This window comes from Hordeum vulgare, chromosome 3H, assembly GCF_904849725.1.
Source record: "Hordeum vulgare subsp. vulgare chromosome 3H, MorexV3_pseudomolecules_assembly, whole genome shotgun sequence".
NCBI lineage: Eukaryota > Viridiplantae > Streptophyta > Magnoliopsida > Poales > Poaceae > Hordeum > Hordeum vulgare.
The window spans coordinates 557615473-557635884 of NC_058520.1; the positions used below are offsets into that span (position 1 = coordinate 557615473).

The 20412-nt window shown below is 46.3% G+C and overlaps 1 protein-coding gene across 1 annotated transcript; it reads left to right on the forward strand.

Moving 5' to 3' along the window:
• Positions 1 to 16854: 16854 nt before the first annotated feature.
• On the forward strand, positions 16855 to 18345 carry LOC123440596 (tyrosine decarboxylase 1-like). Its single transcript, XM_045117160.1, has one exon. It carries the CDS (start codon positions 16855 to 16857, stop codon positions 18343 to 18345), a length of 1491 nt encoding a protein of 496 aa, XP_044973095.1.
• Positions 18346 to 20412: the final 2067 nt, after the last annotated feature.

The following is a 20412-nucleotide window of genomic DNA, read 5'->3' on the forward strand; positions in this document are numbered from 1 at the left end:
GAGATTTTGAGTTGATTCTTTTTGCTGCTGGTTGATGTGCCTTTTTCCAAGGCAGTCATCAGTTTTCAGAATTTGTGAGGTACCATAAGTATACGAAGTATACAAATTGCTACAGACTGGTATGTTTTTGACATATTCTGTTTTTGTTGAGTTGGTTGCTTGTTTTGATGAAACTATGGATAGTATCAGGGGGTACTAGCCATGGAAAAGTGAGAATACAGTAATATAAGACCAATATAAATAGAAATCAAGATTGCTACAGTACCTAAAGAGGTGGTAGTTTGCTTTCTTGTGCTAATGATATCACGAGTTTCTGTTTAAGTTTTGTGTTGTGAAGTTTTCAAGTTTTGGGTAATGTTCTCATGGAAAAAGGGATAAAGAGTGGAAAGATCTCAAGCTTGGGGATGCCCGAGGCGTCCCAAGCCAAATTCAAGGACACCAAAAAGCCTAAGCTTGGGGATGCCCCGGGAAGGCATCCCCTCTTTCTTCTTCAATCCATCGGTAACATTACTTGGCGCTATATTTTTATTCACCACATGATATGTGTTTTGCTTGGAGCGTCTTGTATCGTAGTAGTCTTTTCTTTTTGTTGTGTCACAATCATCCTTGCTGCACACCTTTTGAGAGAGACTTGCGATCATCGTGAATTTGCTAGAATGCTCATCGTGCTTCACTTATATCTTTTGAGCTAGATAATTTTTGCTCTGTGTGCTTCACTTAGATCTTTTAGAGCACGGCGGTGTGTGACTTGGTAGTTGGTTTGTGCCATGAAAATAGTCCCAAAGGTGATAGGTACCCAAAGAGGATACAAAAACTTCCATCTTCATGAGCATTGAGTAGAAAGAGAAGTTTGATTCCTCTCAATTAGTTTTGAGACATGGATTTGGTAATATTCAGAGTTTTGTTAGTAGGGTGTTGTGAATCTAGAAATACTTGTGTTGAAGTTAGTGATTCCCGTAACATGCGCGTATGGTGAACCGCTATGTTAGGAAGTCGGAGCATAATTGATCTATTGATTTTCATCCTTTGTGTTGCGGTCGGGATCGCGCGATGGTTAACACCTACCAACTCTCCCCCTAGGAGTATGCGTTTAGCACTTTGTTTCGATTACTAATAAAAACTTTCGCAACAAGTATGTGAGTTCTTCATGACTAATGTGAGTCCATGGTATAGATGCACTTTCACCTTCCACCATTGCTAGCCTCTCTAGTACCGCGCAATTTTCGCCTGTGCACAAACCCACCATATGCCTTCCTCAAAACAGCCACCATACCTACCTACTATGGCATTTTCATAGCCATTCCGAGATATATTGCCATGCAACTCCCACCGTTCCGTCTCATGACTTGTGTCGTCACTCTCATATTTCCATTGCATGATCGTAAGATAGCTAGCGAGATGTTTTAACGTCATACGCCAAGCTAGATCGTTGCACATCCCGGTACACTGCCGGAGGCATTCCCTATAGAGTCATCATCGTTCTAAGCTTTGAGCTGTGAGTAAATAAAAGTGTGATGATCATCATTATTAGAGCATTGTCCCATGTGAGTAAATAAAAAAGGCCAAAGTTGCCCACATAAAAAAGAGGCCAAAGAGCCCAAATAGAAAAAGAGAGAGAAAAAGAGAGAAGGGGCAATGCTACTATCTTTTTCCACACTTGTGCTTCATAATAGCATCAGGTTCTTCATGATTGAGAGCCTCTTGTTTTGTCACCACCATATACTAGTGGGAATCTTTATTTTATAACTTGGCTTGTATATTCCAATGACGGGCTTCCTCAAATTGCCCTAGGTCTTCGTGAGCAAGCAAGTTGGATGCACACCCACTAGTTCTCCTTTTGAGCTTTCACATACTTATAGCTCTAGTGCATCCTTTGTATGGCAATCCCTACTCATTCACATTGATATCTATTAATGGGCATCTCCATAGCCCTTTAATATGCCGAGTCAATGTGACCATCTCCTTCTTTTTGTCTCACAACCACCACCACACTCTATTCCACCTATAGTGCTATATCAATGGCTCATGCTCATGTATTGCGTGATAGTTGTAAAAGGTTTGAGAAAGTAAGAGTGCGAAAACTATTACTTGGCCAATGCCGGGGTTGTGCATGATTTAAATTAGTTGCGTGAGGATGATGGAGTACAGCCAGACTATATGATTTTGTAGGGTTAACTTTCTTTGGCCTTGTTATTTCGAAAGTTCATGATTACCTTGCTAGTTTGCTTGAAGTATTATTGTTTTCATGTCAATAGCAAACTATTGTTTTGAATCTTACGGATCTGAACATTCATGTCACATGAAAGAAGTTACAAAGGACAACTATGCTAGGTAGCATTCCACATAAAAAAATTAGTCTTTATCACTTCCCTACTCGAGGACGAGCAGGAGTTAAGCTTGGGGATGCTTGATACGTCTCCAACGTATCTATAATTTTTGATGGTATGAAAAGAACCTGCATCTTTTGTCCTACCCGCCCGTGGCAGCGGGGTCCATAAGGAAACTAAGGGATATTAAGGCGTCCTTTTAATAGAGACCCGAAACAAAGCATTAGCACATAGTGAATACATGAACTCCTCAAACTACGGTCATCATTGTGAAGTATCCCAAATATTGTCACTATGGGGTTGAGGGATCATAACACGTAACAGGTGCATATGACTGACACATCCATTTTGCATCATGTTTTCATGTTGATATTTATCGCTTCTTTGGCTGTTATTTCACTTCACGGTACAATTCTTATGCCTTTTCTCTCTAATTTTGCAAGGTTTACATGAAGAGGGAGAATACCGGCAACTGGAATTCTGGCCTGAAAGTGGAGCAAAGTTGAGATACCTATTCTGCGCAACTCCAAACATCGTAAAAATCAACGAGGATTTTTTTCCCGATTTATCAAAAATACTGGGCCGAAGAAGTGCCAGAGGGGGGCGTGCAGGTGGCCACAAGCCTGCACGGCGCGGCCACCCCGAGGCCGCGCCATGAGGGCTTGTGGGCAGCCTGGAGGCCCACTTGCCCCCTATTTTTCTATATGAAGGGTTTCGTCTAGGAAAAAATCAGGGAGGAGCTTTTTCGTGGTTTTGCTGCCGCCACGAGGCGGAACTTGAGCAGAACCAATCTAGAGCTCCGGCAGGACGATCCTGCCGGGGAAACTTCCCTCCCGGAGGGGGAAATCGTCGCCATCGTCATCACCAACACTCCTCTCATCAAAGGGGACTCGTCACCGTCAACATCTTCATCAGCACAATCTCATCTCCAAACCCTAGTTCATCACTTGTAACTAATCTCCGTCTCGCGACTCCGATTGGTACTTGTAAGGTTGCTAGTAGTGTTGATTACTCTTTGTAGTTGATGCTAGTTGGATTATTTAGTGGAAGAGTTTATGTTCAGATCCTTGATGCTACTCATTACCTCTATGATCATGAATATGATTATGCTTTGTGAGTAGTTACTTTTGTTCCAGAGGACATGGTATAAGTCATGCTAATAGTAGTCATGTGAATTTGGTATTCGTTCGGTAATTTGATGTGTTGTATGTTGTTTTTCTTCTAGTGGTGTTATGTGAACGTCGACTACATAACACTTCACCATTATTTGGGCCTAGAGGAAGGCATTGGGAAGTATTAAGTAGATGATGGGTTGCTAGAGTGACAGAAGCTTAAACCCTAGTTTATGCGTTGCTTCGTAAGGGGCTGATTTGGATCCACTAGTTTAATGATATGGTTAGACTTTGTCTTAATTCTTCTTTCATAGTTGCGGATGCTTGCGAGAGGGGTTAATAATAAGTGGGATGCTTGTCCAAGTAAGGGCAGTACCCAAACGCCGGTCCACCCACATATCAAACTATCAAAGTAACGAACGCAAATCATATGAACATGATGAAACTAGCATGACAGAAATTCCCGTGTGTCCTCGGGAGCGTTTTTCCTCCTATAAGACTTTGTCCAGGCTTGTCCATTGCCACAAAAGGGATTGGGCCACTTTGCTGCACCGTTGCTACTTTTGTTACTTGTTGCTCGCTACGAATCATCTCACGACACAATCACTTGTTACCAATAATTTCAGTGCTTGCAGATATTTCCTTGGTGAAAACCACTTGTGAGATCCTTCTGCTCCTCGTTGGGTTCGACACTCTTACTTATCGAAAGGACTACGATTGATCCCCTATACTTGTGGGTCATCAATGACTAAGCAAGATCAGATCAAGAACACATATATAATGATGATAACATAAATGGTTCAAATCTGAAATCATGGCACTCGGTCCCTAGTGACAAGCATTAAGCACGGAAAATTCATAGCAACATAAATCTTATAACATAGTGGATACTAGGGATCAAGCCCTAACAAAACTAACTCGATTACATGATGAATATCATCCAACTCCTCACCTACCAGCAAGCCTACAAAGGAATTACTCACTCCCGAAGGGGAGCATCATGGAATTGGCGATGGATAAAGGTTGGTTATGATGAAGATCGAAGATCCCCCTGTTCGGAGCACCAAACGGACTCCAGATATGGCCTACCAAGGAAGAACATGAAACGCGATAATTCTTTCTCCCTAATTTTTTCTCCCTAAATTTGAATTTATAGCACGGGAGATAGGGTTTGCGGGGCCACCAGGTGCGACCACCCACGTGGCCGCGCTTGGAGGGGGTGGCGCACCCTAGAGGGTGGTGCTCGCCCATGGGCCCCCTCCAGTGGTTCTTGCCTCGTGTATTGTTCTTTTATTCCAAAATAAATCTCCAAAAAGTTTTGTTCCATTTAAAGAACTTTTATTTCTCCATAAAAAAGAACACCATGGTAGTTCTGCTGAAAACAACATCACTCCGTGTTAGTTTCATTCAAATCATGCAAATTAGAGTCCAAAACAAGGGCAAAAGCATTAGGAAAAGTAGACACGACGGAGACGTATCAGGCGGGACGTGAATTTCTCTGTTGTCGGGTCTGAGCCCGATCTCATCTTAAATTGTGGCTTGACTATCCATCATACCCATAGCTTGGATCTGGTCGAGTAGTTCGTGAAATACTGGGACTTCAGCAGAGTTCATGTCGCTTGTGTGTTCGGGGTTAACCTGTGTCATCGATCCCTGGGCAGCGCTTGATGTCGCCTCCATGGAGAGCTCGACTGATATGAGTTCAAGCCGGATCCGGGGTGAAAGTCGTCCCGGTAGCAGGGTTCGAGGCCTCAGAGGCCGAAGCATCGAGGATCGTGGGTTCCTCATGTGGAGAAAAAAGCCTTGCTAAGACAAGGTCTCCCCTGGGGTCAGCGGTGAACTCTAGGCTTCCGAACCAGACTTCCTAACCGGGGATAAAATTTCCGACCTAACCGAGACGGCCAGCCGGATCAGCGTGCATAACGATGCTTCCAAATGCGAAGATTTGTCATGGCCCGAAAAAGTCCCTGTTGCGGATCTCTTCGCTGATGACTAAGTGTGCCATCGATCCTTGCGGCGATCCAACATTAGCACTATCAATGAAAGCACCAATGTCGGTGTCAAAACCGGTAGATCTCGGGTAGGGGGTCCCGAACTATGGACCTTGGATTGATGGGTTGCAGGATAAGGGGGGACAGTATTTACCCAGGTTCGGGCCCTCTTGATGAGGTAAAACCCTACTTCCTGCCTGATTATATTGATGTGGATGATGGTTACAGAGTAGATCTACCTTGAAATCATATAAGCTAAACCCTAGATGATTCAACATGTCTACGCGAACGAGGCCCTGTGGTTTATATAGACACCACGGGCCCTAGGGTTTACATGTTGCTGCCATCGGTCGGGTCTTTCTGGGCCGATCTAGTCTTCCTTGCTTGGACGTCACGCAAGTCTTCGGTGCCTTCCTTCTTGAATACAAGGCAATCAAGCAGTCCGGTCTTCAATCAACACGGTCGAGTAGGTCGACCCATCATAGTCGAGCCGCTCGCCCGAGGACCCCTTTATCCCCGACTCCCTCACCCATAACCTGTTTGATGGAATGTCGGCGGCCGTCGATGACGAGAGGGCCAACCGCTTTATGCAGAGCATCATCTTCGATGGTGCTCCAACGGCTGCAGGTGGTGCCGCCGCGGCTACGGCTGGCTAGGATCCTGAAGACACCCAAAGCCAGGATGGCTGAGGCGGGCCGTTCACGCTGCCGACCTATGACCAAGCTAGCATGCAGCCGGCCTTCGTGCAAGATCAAGTCAGCCTCAACCTGGACGGTTTCGCTCGACCTCGTGTTTCCGGATGACTACGGTCTCGAGGAAGAGGATGAGGTGGACATTGACGGGGAGCCATTGATCGAGGACGAGTTCGCCACCCAAGCAGTCGGAGTGAATCCCAAGCGAAAGAGGAGACGGACGAAGGCATACACGGCAGCCGAGGACAAGCTCCTTTGTGATTGTTGGAGGGACATTGGGCAAGACCCCAAGGTCGGCGCCAATCAAAAGGCATCAACCTTTTGGATTCATGTCCATCGTGAGTTTCACGAATGCAAGAAGTTTGCGCCGTACCAAATGCAAAGCGCGCACGGGTGGATGTCCATTTCGGAGTGATGGAAGGTGATCCAACAAGAATGCAGTAAATTTTGTGCCACTAATGATAACATCAAGGCACGCCCCATGAGCGGCATCGACATGCAAGATATGGTATGCATGCATCCGCCCTTCTTTGTTTTCATGTTCATTTTCTAATATGCTTGTGTTTTATTCATTTGTAGGCATTCCATGGTTTGGAGGCATTCAATGTCTAACACGAAGGCAAGTGCTTCAACCTTTCTCATTGTTGGAGGATCATTAAAGATGAGGAGAAGTTCAAACTCCAATATACCGCCCTCACAACCCATGGGGAGAAGAAAAGGCGTGGAGGAGGTTGGGGAGAGGGTGAGAAGCCACGATCGCGAGGAAAGACCAACTCCAAGAAGGAGGACAAGTGGCATGCAACGTCGATCGCCTTGATCGCAACCGTGGAGGGTGTGGTGAGCAAAAAACATTCAAGGAAGGAGAAACACCAACGAGACAAGAAAGAGCAAATGAACGCCTTCATGGAGATACAAAGGAGGAGGCTTGAGATGGAGGCGGAGAAGCAAGCGAGGATGCTTAAGATTGAGGCGGAGAAGCAAGCCAAGATGCTAGAGATCGAGGCCGTCAATGCCAAGACCAAGACGAAAGAAGTGCCTCTCGCTAGCATGATGACGGGGGTGGAGATCATGAAGGTGGATATCAACACCGTGTAGCCAAGGAAGAGGTCGTGGTTCGGGAAGATCCAGATCAACACGCTCAAGTTCGACGACGAGTGATCTATGGCATCGAGCTCCATCCTTTTTTGTATCCTCGTAAGTTTGTTGGCATGGCCACGGCTGCGATGACGTAGTCAAACTCCGTTCTTTTTTGTGTGCTGACATGTGTGTCAGCCGCTGGCAAGTGCGCCAGCATGAACTGTTTTTTGAAGCTGGCATTGTATGCCGACCGCTGTTATGGTGTCGGCATGAACTTTGGATGATGACATGATCCCTCACTTAATTTACTTTTTAAATGTGTGCACGAACATAAAATGAATCATGGAAATTGGACGCACTACCGACCCAAATCTTAAACAGGACAGACGTCGAATGGGTGACCAACCCAAACGAACAAAAAGCAAACAAAAGCATCGTCCATTCGGTCAGCGCGTTGGAGTTGCTCTAAGAGCAAGTACAATAGAGGTGAGTCATCTCGCTATAAGAAATAAACTTGTATATTTTTGTTTAGCTCGAGGAAAGAGAAGAAGAGAGAGAAGGTAAGCGGGCTCTTAGTTAAGAGCCAGCTCTAGCACGTGCTCCTATACATTTTGTGAGAGTGAAAGATCGATTATATAATAAAAAATTAAAATATTATTCTAACAAACTATTGTATATATTGGCTATAAAATAACTATAGATTACATGACAATGGTTATAGCCAGCAGCTGACTATACTATTAACCTTGCTCTAAAGCAACTATAATAGAGCTAAGTTAGCTGGCTATAAGAAATAAACTAGTATATTTTTGTTTAATTGAAGGAAAGAGAAAAGAGGAGAGAAGATAAACGGACTCTTAGTTAAGAGTCAGCTCTAGCACGTGATCCTACGCACTTTATAAAAGTGAAAGATGGTCCATATAATAAAGAAGTAATACACTCATTGATCAACACTAGTGGAAAACGGGCCTTTGGCCTGGACCCTTTAGTCCCGGCCTCCATCTGGGCTGGGACTAAAGGCCCGGCCACGTCGCCCCAAAATCGCAATGCCGCCCACGAGGCTTTGGTCCCGGCCGTAAGGAGCCTTTAGTCCCGGTTTGTGTCTCAAACCAGGATTAAAGGGCTACGCGGTGTGCAGCCTGCATGTGCGCCACCTTTAGTCCCGGTTTGTGTCTCAAACCGGGACTAAAGTCCTGTGCCTATATATATTGGCCACAGCCCCCCTCTCCCCTCTTCCTTGCATTTTTCTTGGATGGAAGAGTGTGGGTGTGTGCTAGCTCTCCATTTTTCTTGGATGCACTAGAGGTGTTTGTTGAAATGTGTGTTAGAGCGATGCCGCTTCAGTTCACCGAACACAACTACGATATGAGATGCCCGAGCCATGCTTAAACCTCTTCCTCTTTATTTCTACTTATTCTAAAAGGTTAGCAACTATATTTCCTCGTTTAGACCGTGCGATACTAATTTTTAGGATCGTGATTGTATTTGATATACTGTCATATAACGCAGATGAGCCATCCATGGATGTACGGTGATCGACGCACAACCGCTTACAGAGAAGGCGTGCATTCTTTTCGAGATGCAGCCGATGCGAACAAGCATGGTGGTGGCTATATGTTTTGTCCATGTGTTGAATGTCGGAATGAGAAGGATTACACTTCCTCAAGAGTCATTCAGAGCCACCTGCTTCGGTTCGGTTTTATGTCGGGCTATAATGTTTGGACCAAGCACGGAGAAAGAGGGGTTATGATGGAAGACGACGATGAAGAAGAAGAGAACAGTGATGACAACTACCGATCTATGTTCCCTGAGTATGCTGATACCGCAATGGAAGACAATGAAGAAGACCAGGATGAAGAACGGGAACCAGATGAGCCAGCTGATGATCTTGTCCGGGTCATTTCTGATGCACGACGAGGTTGCGACACAGAAAAGGAGAGGTTGCAGTTCGAGCAGATGTTATAGGACCACAACAAATTGTTGTACCCAACTTGTGAAGATGTCCAGAAGAAGCTGGGTAGCACACTGGAATTGCTGAAGTGGAAGGCACAGACCGGTGTGACTGAATCGTCATTCGAAAAGTTGCTGGTACTGATGAAGAATATGCTTCCAAGAAAGAACGAATTGCCCGCCAGCACGTATGAAGCAAAGAAGCTTGTCTGTCCTCTAGGATTAGACGTGCAGAAGATACATGCATGCCCTAATGACCGCATCCTCTACCGCGGTGAGAAGTACGAGAATATGGATAAATGCCCGGTATGCACTGCATTGCGGTATAAGATCAGAAAAGATGACCCTGGTGATATTGAGGGCGAGCCACCCATGAAGAGGGTTCTTGCCAAGGTGATGTGGTATGCTCCTATAATACCACGGTTGAAACGTCTGTTCAGAAATAAAGATCATGCGAAGTTGTTGCGATGGCACATGGAAGATCGTATGAAAGACGATAAGTTGAGGCACACCGCTGATGGTCGGCAATGGAGAAAAATCGAGAGAGAGTTCCCGAGATTTGCAGGTGACGCAAGGAACTTATGGTTTAGTCTGAGTACAGATGGCATGAATCGTTTTGGGGAGCAGAGTTGCAGTCACAGCACCTGGCCCGTTACTCTATGTATCTACAACCTTCCTCCTTGGTTGTGCATGAAGCGGAAGTTCATTATGATGCCAATGCTTATCCAAGGTCCAAAGCAACCCGACAACGATATTGATGTGTACCTAAGGCCATTAGTTGATGAACTTTTACAGCTGTCGGCCGAACCAGGTGTACGTGTGTGGGACGAGCACAAACAAGAGGAATTTGACCTTCGAGCGTTGCTTTTCGTAACCATCAATGATTGGCATGCTCTTAGTAACATTTCACGACAGTAAAACAAGGGATACAATGCATGCACGCATTGTTTGGATCAGAGAGCAAGTATATATCTGGACAAATGTAGGAATAATGTGTACCCGTACAATCGTCGTTTTCTTCCGCCCAAGCATCCCTTAAAGAAAAAAGGCAAGCATTTCAATGGCAAGGCAGAACCCTGGGGGAAGCCTGTCATCCGTACTGGTGCTGAAGTATTTGATATGGTCACAGATTTAAAAGTAATCTTTGGAAAGGGTCCTGGCAGCCGGTGGAGAAGCCGGTGGAGAAATAATAAAGTCCGGCGAGGTATACATATGAAGTTCGACAATCACTTGTAATATGTGAAAAATATTGGAGATAGCTCTATATTGTATACATATACATTCATTTGACGAATGTTTCTCGCTCTTAGGCCTCCACATCAAGCAAAGCTATGAAACGAGGTCTGACTAAAAAGTTGGATGCACGGACGCATTACAACTTTGAGGTGATATTGCCTACGGGCGAACCCAAGCTTCCTAATTATGCCGCTGACACATTCAAGAAGCAATGCGGAGTTCTCGTTAGGGATCACGTCCCGATCAGCGTTTGGGAGTGGAACAAGCGCAAAGGGGCAGCCGATAGTGACTATGTCGCCGAAAGGTACAAAGATAATCTTTGGAATGATCTCATGTCACATTTCAACCTGCCAGAATGTGAGAATGAAGACGCCGCAAAAAACCGAGGGCCAAAGTCAAGCAGTGGACTCTAAAGAAGATGGCCGAACTATTCCGTAGCTGGAAGAAGAAGCTATGGAAAAACTATCGGAAGACAAAGAAAGTGCCAGTATTCGAGGGGTATCTAGCCAAGCAGGCGAATCACTGGAAGGCATTTCAAGAGTACAAGGAGTCAGAAGATGCCAAGGCATTATCAGAAAAGAACAAGAAAAATGCCGACAAGAAGAAATATCACCACACGCTGGGGCCAGGGGGCTATGAGACTGCCATCCCAAAGTGGGATAAGAAAGAGCAAGATCTGCTAGCTAAAGGCATCATACCTGAACCCATCCGTGATGAGTGGGAATTGAGAGCAAGAAATTGGTTCCTTGCGCATGGTGGTTCGTACGACGAAGAAACAGGGGACCTCATCTGCAGTGACGGTCTTAGGATACCCAGGGAGAATTGGAAAAAGATAGTGAAAGAAATTAAGGAGGGAAAAAGATAGTTCACTGCAGATAGAGAGAAAGATTTGCTCACACTGGTCCTCGGCAATGACGAACATGGAGGACGAACGCGAGGCTTCGGTCCTTCTTGCCCGTGGTGGCTTAGGTTTGCCAGAGACCAAGACACTTACAGAAGCCGAGCGAGAGCAAAGAAGCGACATCAGGATGAGGAGAATGACAAGTTCAACCAGTTGCTTGCCAGGCTTAACGAGCAACAGAAGCAGATTGATGAGCTTAGAGGAGTAGCGCGCCAGGAAGATCCTGCACTCGATATTACCGGCGCCCCATCTAAGCGGAAAAGCAGCGTGGCTGAATCTGAGGCCCCGCCTGACGATGCACGAAGAATGATAGAGGGCGGTCCTGGCTACCCCGTGGATGGAATCAAGGAGTCAACATCATGTGAACTCCATCAGAAATTCAAGAACATATCCATGAAGGTGGCCGTCGGACAAGTTTTACCTTCTAGCCCTGATGCACGTTGGCATGGCCGTGAGATTCCAGCTGGCTTTGCTAAAGTCGAGGTGGATGAAATCATGGCGGGGTTTCATGAAATGGAGCTCGACATAGCTGGACCCGAAGATGAGAGGACACTCGGAGAAGTACTGGGTGGAGTCATCCTATGGGACAAGAACTACATCAAGCTTCCAGGCTCGGCCCCAAGGACAACATCGCCTCCGAGTCGTCGCAGGTCACCTACACCTCCATCACCTCCAAGCCCTCCACACGACGACGGCCAGCACAACACGAGTCCATCTCGATCACCGTTGCCGGACTTGGGTCGTCCGTCTCCGCCGCCGCCCGCTAAGGATACTAAGCGGAAGCGTGCCAGCAAGAACGCTCCGTCGATGAGTTCTAAGCAACGGAGCTCCCCAAAGCGCAAACTGTCGCCCCTTCCAAAGGTACCTCATGCTAATCTTCCTATCAGACCTTATGATCGTACCGACGAGGAAAACGCCAGGATAGCAAAGGAACATTATGATGCGCAGATGAAAAAGAATGAACCCGAGCCCCGCCCGGAATACACCGAGAAGAAAATAGCATATGCAAAATACTTCACGACCCTTCCATCACAGTATGACTTACACCATAAGCCTGATGACTATACACGCACATTGCAGAAGGAAGGGAAAAAGAGCAGATCACGTGCAAGTGCAAGTGGGAGCAAATCAAGTTCAACTACAAGCAAAAAAAGATCAGACATTCCTCAGCTTGGACAACAGGCAAAACAGTCGATGCCACCCCTCAGGGTGTTACCCGAGAATGTTCCCTCTCTAGTGCAGGGGCAAGATTTGGAATTAGCAAAGAAGTGGGCGGATGAATGGGGTATCCCGGTTGAAGACGTTCTGGCTTCCCAAGACGACAGGTTACCCAAGGCTGTGGTAGCCCCTAAGCCACAGTTTGTCATGGGAGCGCCATTGGTCAGCAAAGATGATCTCCCAACAAATATGCGTTACTTGCATACATGGTACTTAAGTGAATCAAAGAATGGGAGAACGATGATCGTGGCGAGTGTCCCACGGGAGTACTACGGCCGCCCCGAAGAAATCCATATTGACTTTGATGAACTCTTCCAGATGTACAATGCCGACGCCCTCGACAAATCGCTTATGAGTTGCTATTGTCTGTAAGTTTTTCAATTCGTTGTCTACATATAACTTGTTTAGTTATTTCAATTCATTGTCTACATATAACTTGTACTCTATTATGCAGAATGAAGATTCTGGAATGTAAAAGTAGGAACAACCTAAATATTGGGTTTATTGACCCAGATAAAATACATATAGCAACGCTAACTGATAAACCCAAGGAGACAGAGGAAAACCTTCTAAGGTTTCTAACAGATCAAAATTTCTGTGACCACATACTGTTTCCATACAACTTCAAGTGAGGGTCTTTACTCTGTTGTGTCCATTCACTTATAAGTGTAATTGATAAGTTACTGACACACACATATATATATATATACATGTGCAGCTACCATTGGATTCTGTTGGACATTCAAATTGATAAGGGAAGAGTTGATGCCTTCGACCCATTATCGAGACCCTTGAAACAGTTCCAAAGCCTGCAGGACATGCTCCAAGGGTAATTTCAATCATTCTTGCGCTCTATCGGTCTCTTTCGATGATTTTCTGATATATCAATTAATGAAAAACTTAGCAAATCATTTTCCTTATCGGGCAGGGTTTGGAAGCGGTTCAAGTGCGTGACTCCCGGTATCGAGCATGAGAAGCTGACCTTTAGAACAGCTCAGGTAAGTAGTAGTATGATATACTTCTATTTTCAATACATTTATGATGCTAGATTATTATTTTGATTATATATATTCTATTCTCGTAAAGTGTGACCAGCAGCCACGGGGGACGCATCTATGCGGATACTATGCCTGCGAGACCATTCGCACGTTTACCTCTGAGCACAAGGATTACAGATACGACGTAAACAATGAACATTCACACCTCTATTTTTACCCGTCATTCTTTGTTATCATGATTGATATTCATATTCATCTCCTCTTCTTATATAGTACACGGCCATGAGGGAGAAGTACCTACCAGAGCAACGCGCGATTGCTGTTGCAGAGGAGCTTGCGACCTTTCTGAGGACGGAAGCTATGGATGACAAAGGACGATTTAGTGTAGCTAGGGGCCATTACTGATGTTGGTCCATGTAATCGAATAGACGGGCTCTAGTCCCGATAATTCAGATCTTCATATAATTGTATATATATGCTCGCTTGTAAGATAAGTTAATCTTATATATATATGCATAAACATGTATATTTAGAATTATATGAAAACTAATTTCCAAACACCAAACGAGGCATCACGTTAATCTCCCGAACACCTAAACCCTAAAACCCTAAAATAAACAAAATCTGCAGAAACTCTTTAGTCCCGGTCCGTGTTAAGACCCGTGACTAAAGGGCCTGCCCCTGAGGGCGCTCCGAGGCGCCCACGTGGAGCACCTTTGGTCCCGGCTTGGAACAGGGCCGGGACTAAAGGTTAGGCCTTTAGTCCCGCCCCTTTAGTCCCGGTTGGTGAAACGGGACTAAAGCCCCTTATGGGCCGGGACTATAGACCCCGTCTCCATTAGTGCTACTATTACATATTAATTATAAAATAAACTATAAATGATATGTCAATGACTTATAGCCAGCATGTGTCTATACTATCATGCTCTAACACACTCGCGAGAAAGTCTTCACACCTGCATCGGTGAGATCGCCAACTGTGGCTTGTATCTCAACGGAAGCAACAACATCGAGCTCGTTTCTTAGGAATTATTAGGAGACAGAGTCCTAGTAGCATTATTAGGAGATAGTACCATTCTTAGGAGATAGAGTTTTAGGACTAGACGACTCACTTGCGTGGAACAGAGGGACACATTATGTTTAGGGAATCGTTTTCCATCCGCGCGCCCGTCGAACCGACGCGTCGGTCGTCTCTTGCACGCGCGGGTTCTTACAATATTTTTCCCACCCGCGCGCTTTGTTGGTCAATGGATGCAACATTTTTCGTTTAAATATGTTGCAACTAACGTCATATTTACTGCAAGCGTTTTTTTTAATTTTTTTTGTCCCAGTAAAAAGCCTGCATATACGTTGGGTTGCAACTTTAGTTCGTCGGATTTTTCGTTTACAATCGATGTTTTTTACTTTTGCTACAACCGGCATCATGTTTTGCTGCAATCGTACACTAAAAAAGTTGCATACACGTCACGTAAATATTTGTTACAACCGGCGTTTGATTTTTGCTATCATGTACCATCAGCTTTGTTTTTTTTGCTACGATCACGAAGATATTTTTTTTACTATAAATTTTGTTTTTTGTTGCAATCATTGAAAAAATTGCTGCATGGCATCGAAAATTTGCTGCATAGGAAGAAAAATGTTGCATGCGGATTCAACGATGCGGACGACGCGGGGTTGATGGATCCTGCGGCTCGCGCGCGGCCGGCCGAAAATCTAAAAAGAACATTATAAATTTATCGGATGAGTGTCATTGTTAACCTGAAATATTGACATGGGACCTCATATGATGCTTTTAATTAGGAAACTGATTAACCTAGATACTAGCCGAGTTACCATGGGAAATTATTTAATCCAGGTTACTCTTACAGGTTGAGGCGGTTTTTCTTTCTGAACGGCGGTACTCTCTTGTACACAAATACAAAACTTTCTTGAGATTTGTGCAAGTTTCTAAAACGACTTATATTTGCTTACACCGGGAATAATAGGTTACTATTAATACTTTTGGCACTACAGTAATTTATGTGAAAACCGACGCCACATGCCTCACATTTTCAAGCAAGTTAAAGCATATTCAGCCACGACTTTTAAATTTAGGCCCTCAAACGTTCGCGGACACGCGCGATCAGTGCCCGGGCATGTTTTTTTATTTATTTGTCCGTGCAGCCGCATTCTTCATTTTCTTCTTCATATGTCCGATCACTTGCACGTGATTGGTGGAGTGAAAGAAAAAAAAAGAATAAATAAAGAAAAAAAAAGTGGTCTAAGATGGGGACGCGTCCTATATGACGGGCTGATCGGACGTGTCCGCGAGCCCTCATATTCTTCTCATATTTGAGATTGAATACGAGGGTTCGTGGATAGTCCGAGCATATAAAGACGATATGAGAGATCCAGTTGGGTCACTTATTTCTTTCCCTCTCATATTCGATCACTGATCGGATGCGTCCGTAGACATATGAAGGGTCATTTGAGGGGTCCGGATGTAGATATTTTCACAACCTTTTGATTTGAAGTAGCAAATTAAGTTCAAGAATGTAACTCATTTTAGTGCTTCCGTAATTACGCAATAAAACAATTATTTGACTACTATACTTCCTTCATTTTACAATGTAATGTGACCGTGTTTTCTGAAATCTAAATTTGATCATCTATTTAATCAATAAGACCGACTGTGACGGAAGCAAAAATTAGATCATTGAATTACTTTTCAAGATCTTTGTTCATATATTTAATCAACAAAACCGGTTGCGAGGGAATCAATAATTTTTGCTCCCACCGGAATCGGTCTCGTTGGTTAAGTTTATGATCAAAATTAAATCACGAAAAGCAAGGACACACAATATTATAAAATTGAGGGAGTAATTTTTTTAGCGAAGCTATGCTTTCTGCAGTTAACTATTAAACCCATTAAGCATGGCGGGAAGTGCGGCCAATCAACTATCCCACATGACATAACCTGAATTGGTCGTGGTGAGAAATCTTTTTAAAAAAATTAGATGAAGGTGAGGATTTTTTAAATATATTTTTAATGAAAATGAGGATCCCTGGTATTTTTAAAATGAAGGGTTATACAAAGTGACGCTCGATGATAGACTCTGATGGCAAAAAAAAATCATTTTTACTTCTATTTTTGGATGAAAATGAGGAATTTTTTTTGAAATATTTATTTAGACAGAAGCCAGGACTATGTATTTTTTAAAATAAAAAATATGCGCACAACTTTCTCTCAGCCCGGTGACGCTGCCCCAACCACTAGTGTGTATATAAGGTCGATGAGCACGCCAGTGCCTAGTGCCAAAGCATAAGCTTGATTGCATCCACTGCCAGTCACAGAGTTGGCAATACCACGACGATGGGTGAAGCACCATTGGACGCGCTAATGTCACTGGACCCCGAGACCTTCGCCAGGGAGTCGCGCGCAGTGATTAGCTTCCTCGCCGGCTACTATCGCGACGTGGAGAAGTTTCCGGTCCAGCCCGAGGCCATGCCAGGTGGCCTCGGTGCACTTTTACACGACACGCCGCCCGAAAATGGCGAGCAGATGGACGTGATATTGGAGGAGGTATGGCGACACATCGTCCCGGCACTGACGCATTGGCAGAGCCCCAAGTTCTTCGGATACTTTCAGGCAAACGCGAGTACAGCCGGGTTCGCCGGCGAGATGCTCTGCACCGGGCTCAACATTGTACCATTCACGCGGGCTGCCTCACCGGCCGCAACCGAACTCGAAAGCATCGTGATGGACTGGATGGGCAAGCTGGTGGGCCTACCCGACCGCTTCCTCTTCTCCGACGGCGGCGGCGGCGTGCTGCACGGAAGCACCTGCGAGGCCGTGGTATGCACGCTCGCGGCCGCGCGTGATCGCGCGCTGAGCAGGCTCGGCCACGAAGGCATCACGAGGCTGGTGGTCTACGCCTCAGACCAGAGCCACTCCACCTTCCAGAAGGGCGCGAGGTTGGTAGGGGTCCCTCGATCCAACTTCCGCGTCATCTCGACGACGGCGGCGTCGGGCTACGGCCTCACCGCGGACAGTGTCCGCGAAGCGGTGGAGGCCGACGTGGCCAGTGAGCTCGTCCCGCTATACCTGTGCGCCACGGTCGGCACGACCGGGCTCGGCGCGGTCGACCCGGTGCGCGATCTCGGCGAACTGGCGCGAAACCACGGCATGTGGCTGCACGTCGACGCCGCGTACGCCGGCAGCGCCCTAATCTGCCCCGAGTTCCAGCATCACATCGACGGCGCCGAGCTCGCGGACTCGGTGAGCATGAACCCGCACAAGTGGTTCCTCACCAACATGGACTGCTGCTGCCTGTGGGTGGCGAGCCCGGCCGCGCTCACCTCCGCACTGTCCACCGATCCAGAGTACCTCAACAACGTCACAGAAGAAAGTGCAGCAGGCGCAGGCGTGGTCGACTACAAGGACTGGCAGATCGCGTTGTCGCGGCCCTTCCGCGCCATGAAGCTGTGGGTGGTCCTGCGCCGGTACGGCGGCGCGGGCATGCGGGCGTACGTACGGCGGCACGTCGAGATGGCCAGGTGGTTCGAGCAGGCGCTGGAGGCCGACGGCCGGTTCGAGGTGGTAGCTCCGACGAGGTTCTCCCTCGTGACCTTCCGCCTCCGTCCAAGGCGCGATGGCGACGATGATGCCGTTGATGGCTTGAACCGTAGGCTCCTCGTGGCGGTGAACGCGAGCGGGCGGGCGTTCATGACGCACTTCGTGGTGGACGGCAAGTTTGTTATCCGCATGGCCGTGGGGGGAGCCATGACCGAGATGCGGCACGTCCAAGACACGTGGGAGCTTGTCCGGGACAAGGCCGAGGAAGTCGGCGCTGTTCTGAAATAAAAATACTAAAAGCATAGAATTCAGTAAGATTTGGAACATATCCAAAACCGAAAATAAAGCTACCCGTCCGTCGGGAGTATATATTTTCTCCTTCCGCAATTATTTATGACGGCCACTACGGACCAGCCGGATGATTTCATTAGGAAATCACCCGCTTAGCAAACCGTCCGATTAGACGGTGTGGTTCGTTCGATCGTAGTAACTCAGCCCACCGTCATCCTTTTCCTCTCATCTTGCATCCATCAGCCTCCGTGTTGGATGCGGATGGCTTGAGTGCAGCTCTGACAACGCCCCATTACAGCCTCGGATGGATTGAGTGCAACTCCGGCAACGCTTTTGTGCAGCTCCGACGGCTTTGGTGTTGCTCAGGCGATGTTCCATTGCAGTCCCAGGCGGCTCCAGTGCAGCTCCGGAGCTCCGGCGACGATCCATTGTAGTCTCAGGCGGTTTCAATGCAGCTCCGGCACTCCGGCGACGCTCCATTGCAACCTCAGGCGGCTTCAGTGCAGCTCCGGCGCTCTAGCAACGCTCCATTGCAGCCTCGACGAAGCTCCAATGCAGCACTGACGCGTCCGAGGATGCTCCATTGCTCCTCCGACGAGGCTCCATTGCTGCTTCGGCGAGGCTTCATTGCAGCGCCGGCTAAGCTTCCAGCTGTCCGAGGTTGCTCCACTGCAACACCGACGATGCTCCCAACAGCTTCAAACGAAGTATTGTTGGAGTTGCAGCGTCCTGTCGACGACCAGCGAGCGGCTGCCCATCTGCAGTCCGACGCCCTCAGTCGTTGTGAACTGCTGCATAGCAGTGGCCAGCGACGTCGCCGAGCCCCGCATCGCAGCACAGGCGCCGACGAGGAGTGTTGCGTCGTAGTACTGGTGGCACCCACGACCGTCGAGCCGCAGCACCGGTAGCTCTGAATCAAATGGCGAGGGCTACGCTGCAGCCACTGGAAGTCATCGACGATAGCCGCGACATAGCAGTGGCATGTAGCAGCCATGGCAGATGCGTCGCGGCGGCGACAGCACCAGCATGTGGTGGTCTCGCGTAGCAGCGGGTGGATACATGTCGGACGCAACAAGCAATGGCGCGGAGGAGAAAAGAGAATCGGCCTTGGTGAAAAACTCCAGCGGTTCTCGTTAGCTCTCGAAGGATGAGGACATAAGGCTAGCAGGTTCGCTGAAAGAGGATGCATTGACAGGCCCCACCGGAGATACGTGTCGAGAGTAGGAGGTGATTTACGTGAAGGAAAGATCAACCGGTTGATTTAGACACTTTTCCATTATTTATCGGTTAAATAAAATATGTGTCTAGAACACGTCTAAATGTGATATAATTATTGTATATTTGAATGATTAAATCAAGCATTAAAAAAAAAATAACCATACAAATTTTCGTGTAAGATCAATGATGTGTGATAGTTATCTCACATATAGATTTGTTTTAGCAAAATTGTTAAACAAATATATCTAGATGTCCAGACCCACTTGATAAGGGCATTTTTAAAGCTAACCCTTAAATCCTCCATAAGCGTCCGGACCCATTTGTTCAAACACGATTTGTCATTCATCGTGGTCGTGCATCAGTCCGCAAATAGTCGTGACGTCTATTTTCTCTGAAATCTAAGACAAACATTTAATCTTTCCTCCCCGTCAAGATACCGGTTTGGCGGATAACATGTTCAAAGTTTGATTGGAGTCACTAATCACTTTGTTTTTATTTTTATTTTTTTTAAATTGCTACAAGCTTCGACGGAAGCAAGCAAACTACCTACTAGATTGGGGGAAGCTACGTAAACACCATGTTTAGTACACTTTAGTTGGCGGAAGCTAGCTAAATCACGTACAATGAATCGACGAAAACTTGCTAATAAAGCACTACGATTAGTAGATGGAGGAAGCCCACACTAGTTGGCGGAAGCTACTAATTCATTGATCAAAACTACTCCTTACGTTTTTAAATATAAATGTTTTAAAATATTTCATTAGAAGTCTACATACAAAATAAAATGAGCGAATCTGTATTTTAAAATATGTCTATACACATTCGTATATAGTTTACTAATGAAAT

Coding starts and splice junctions, on each gene's coding strand:
- LOC123440596 (XM_045117160.1), top strand. CDS start 16,855: ATGGGTGAAGCACCATTGGACGCGCTAATGTCACTGGACCCCGAGACC.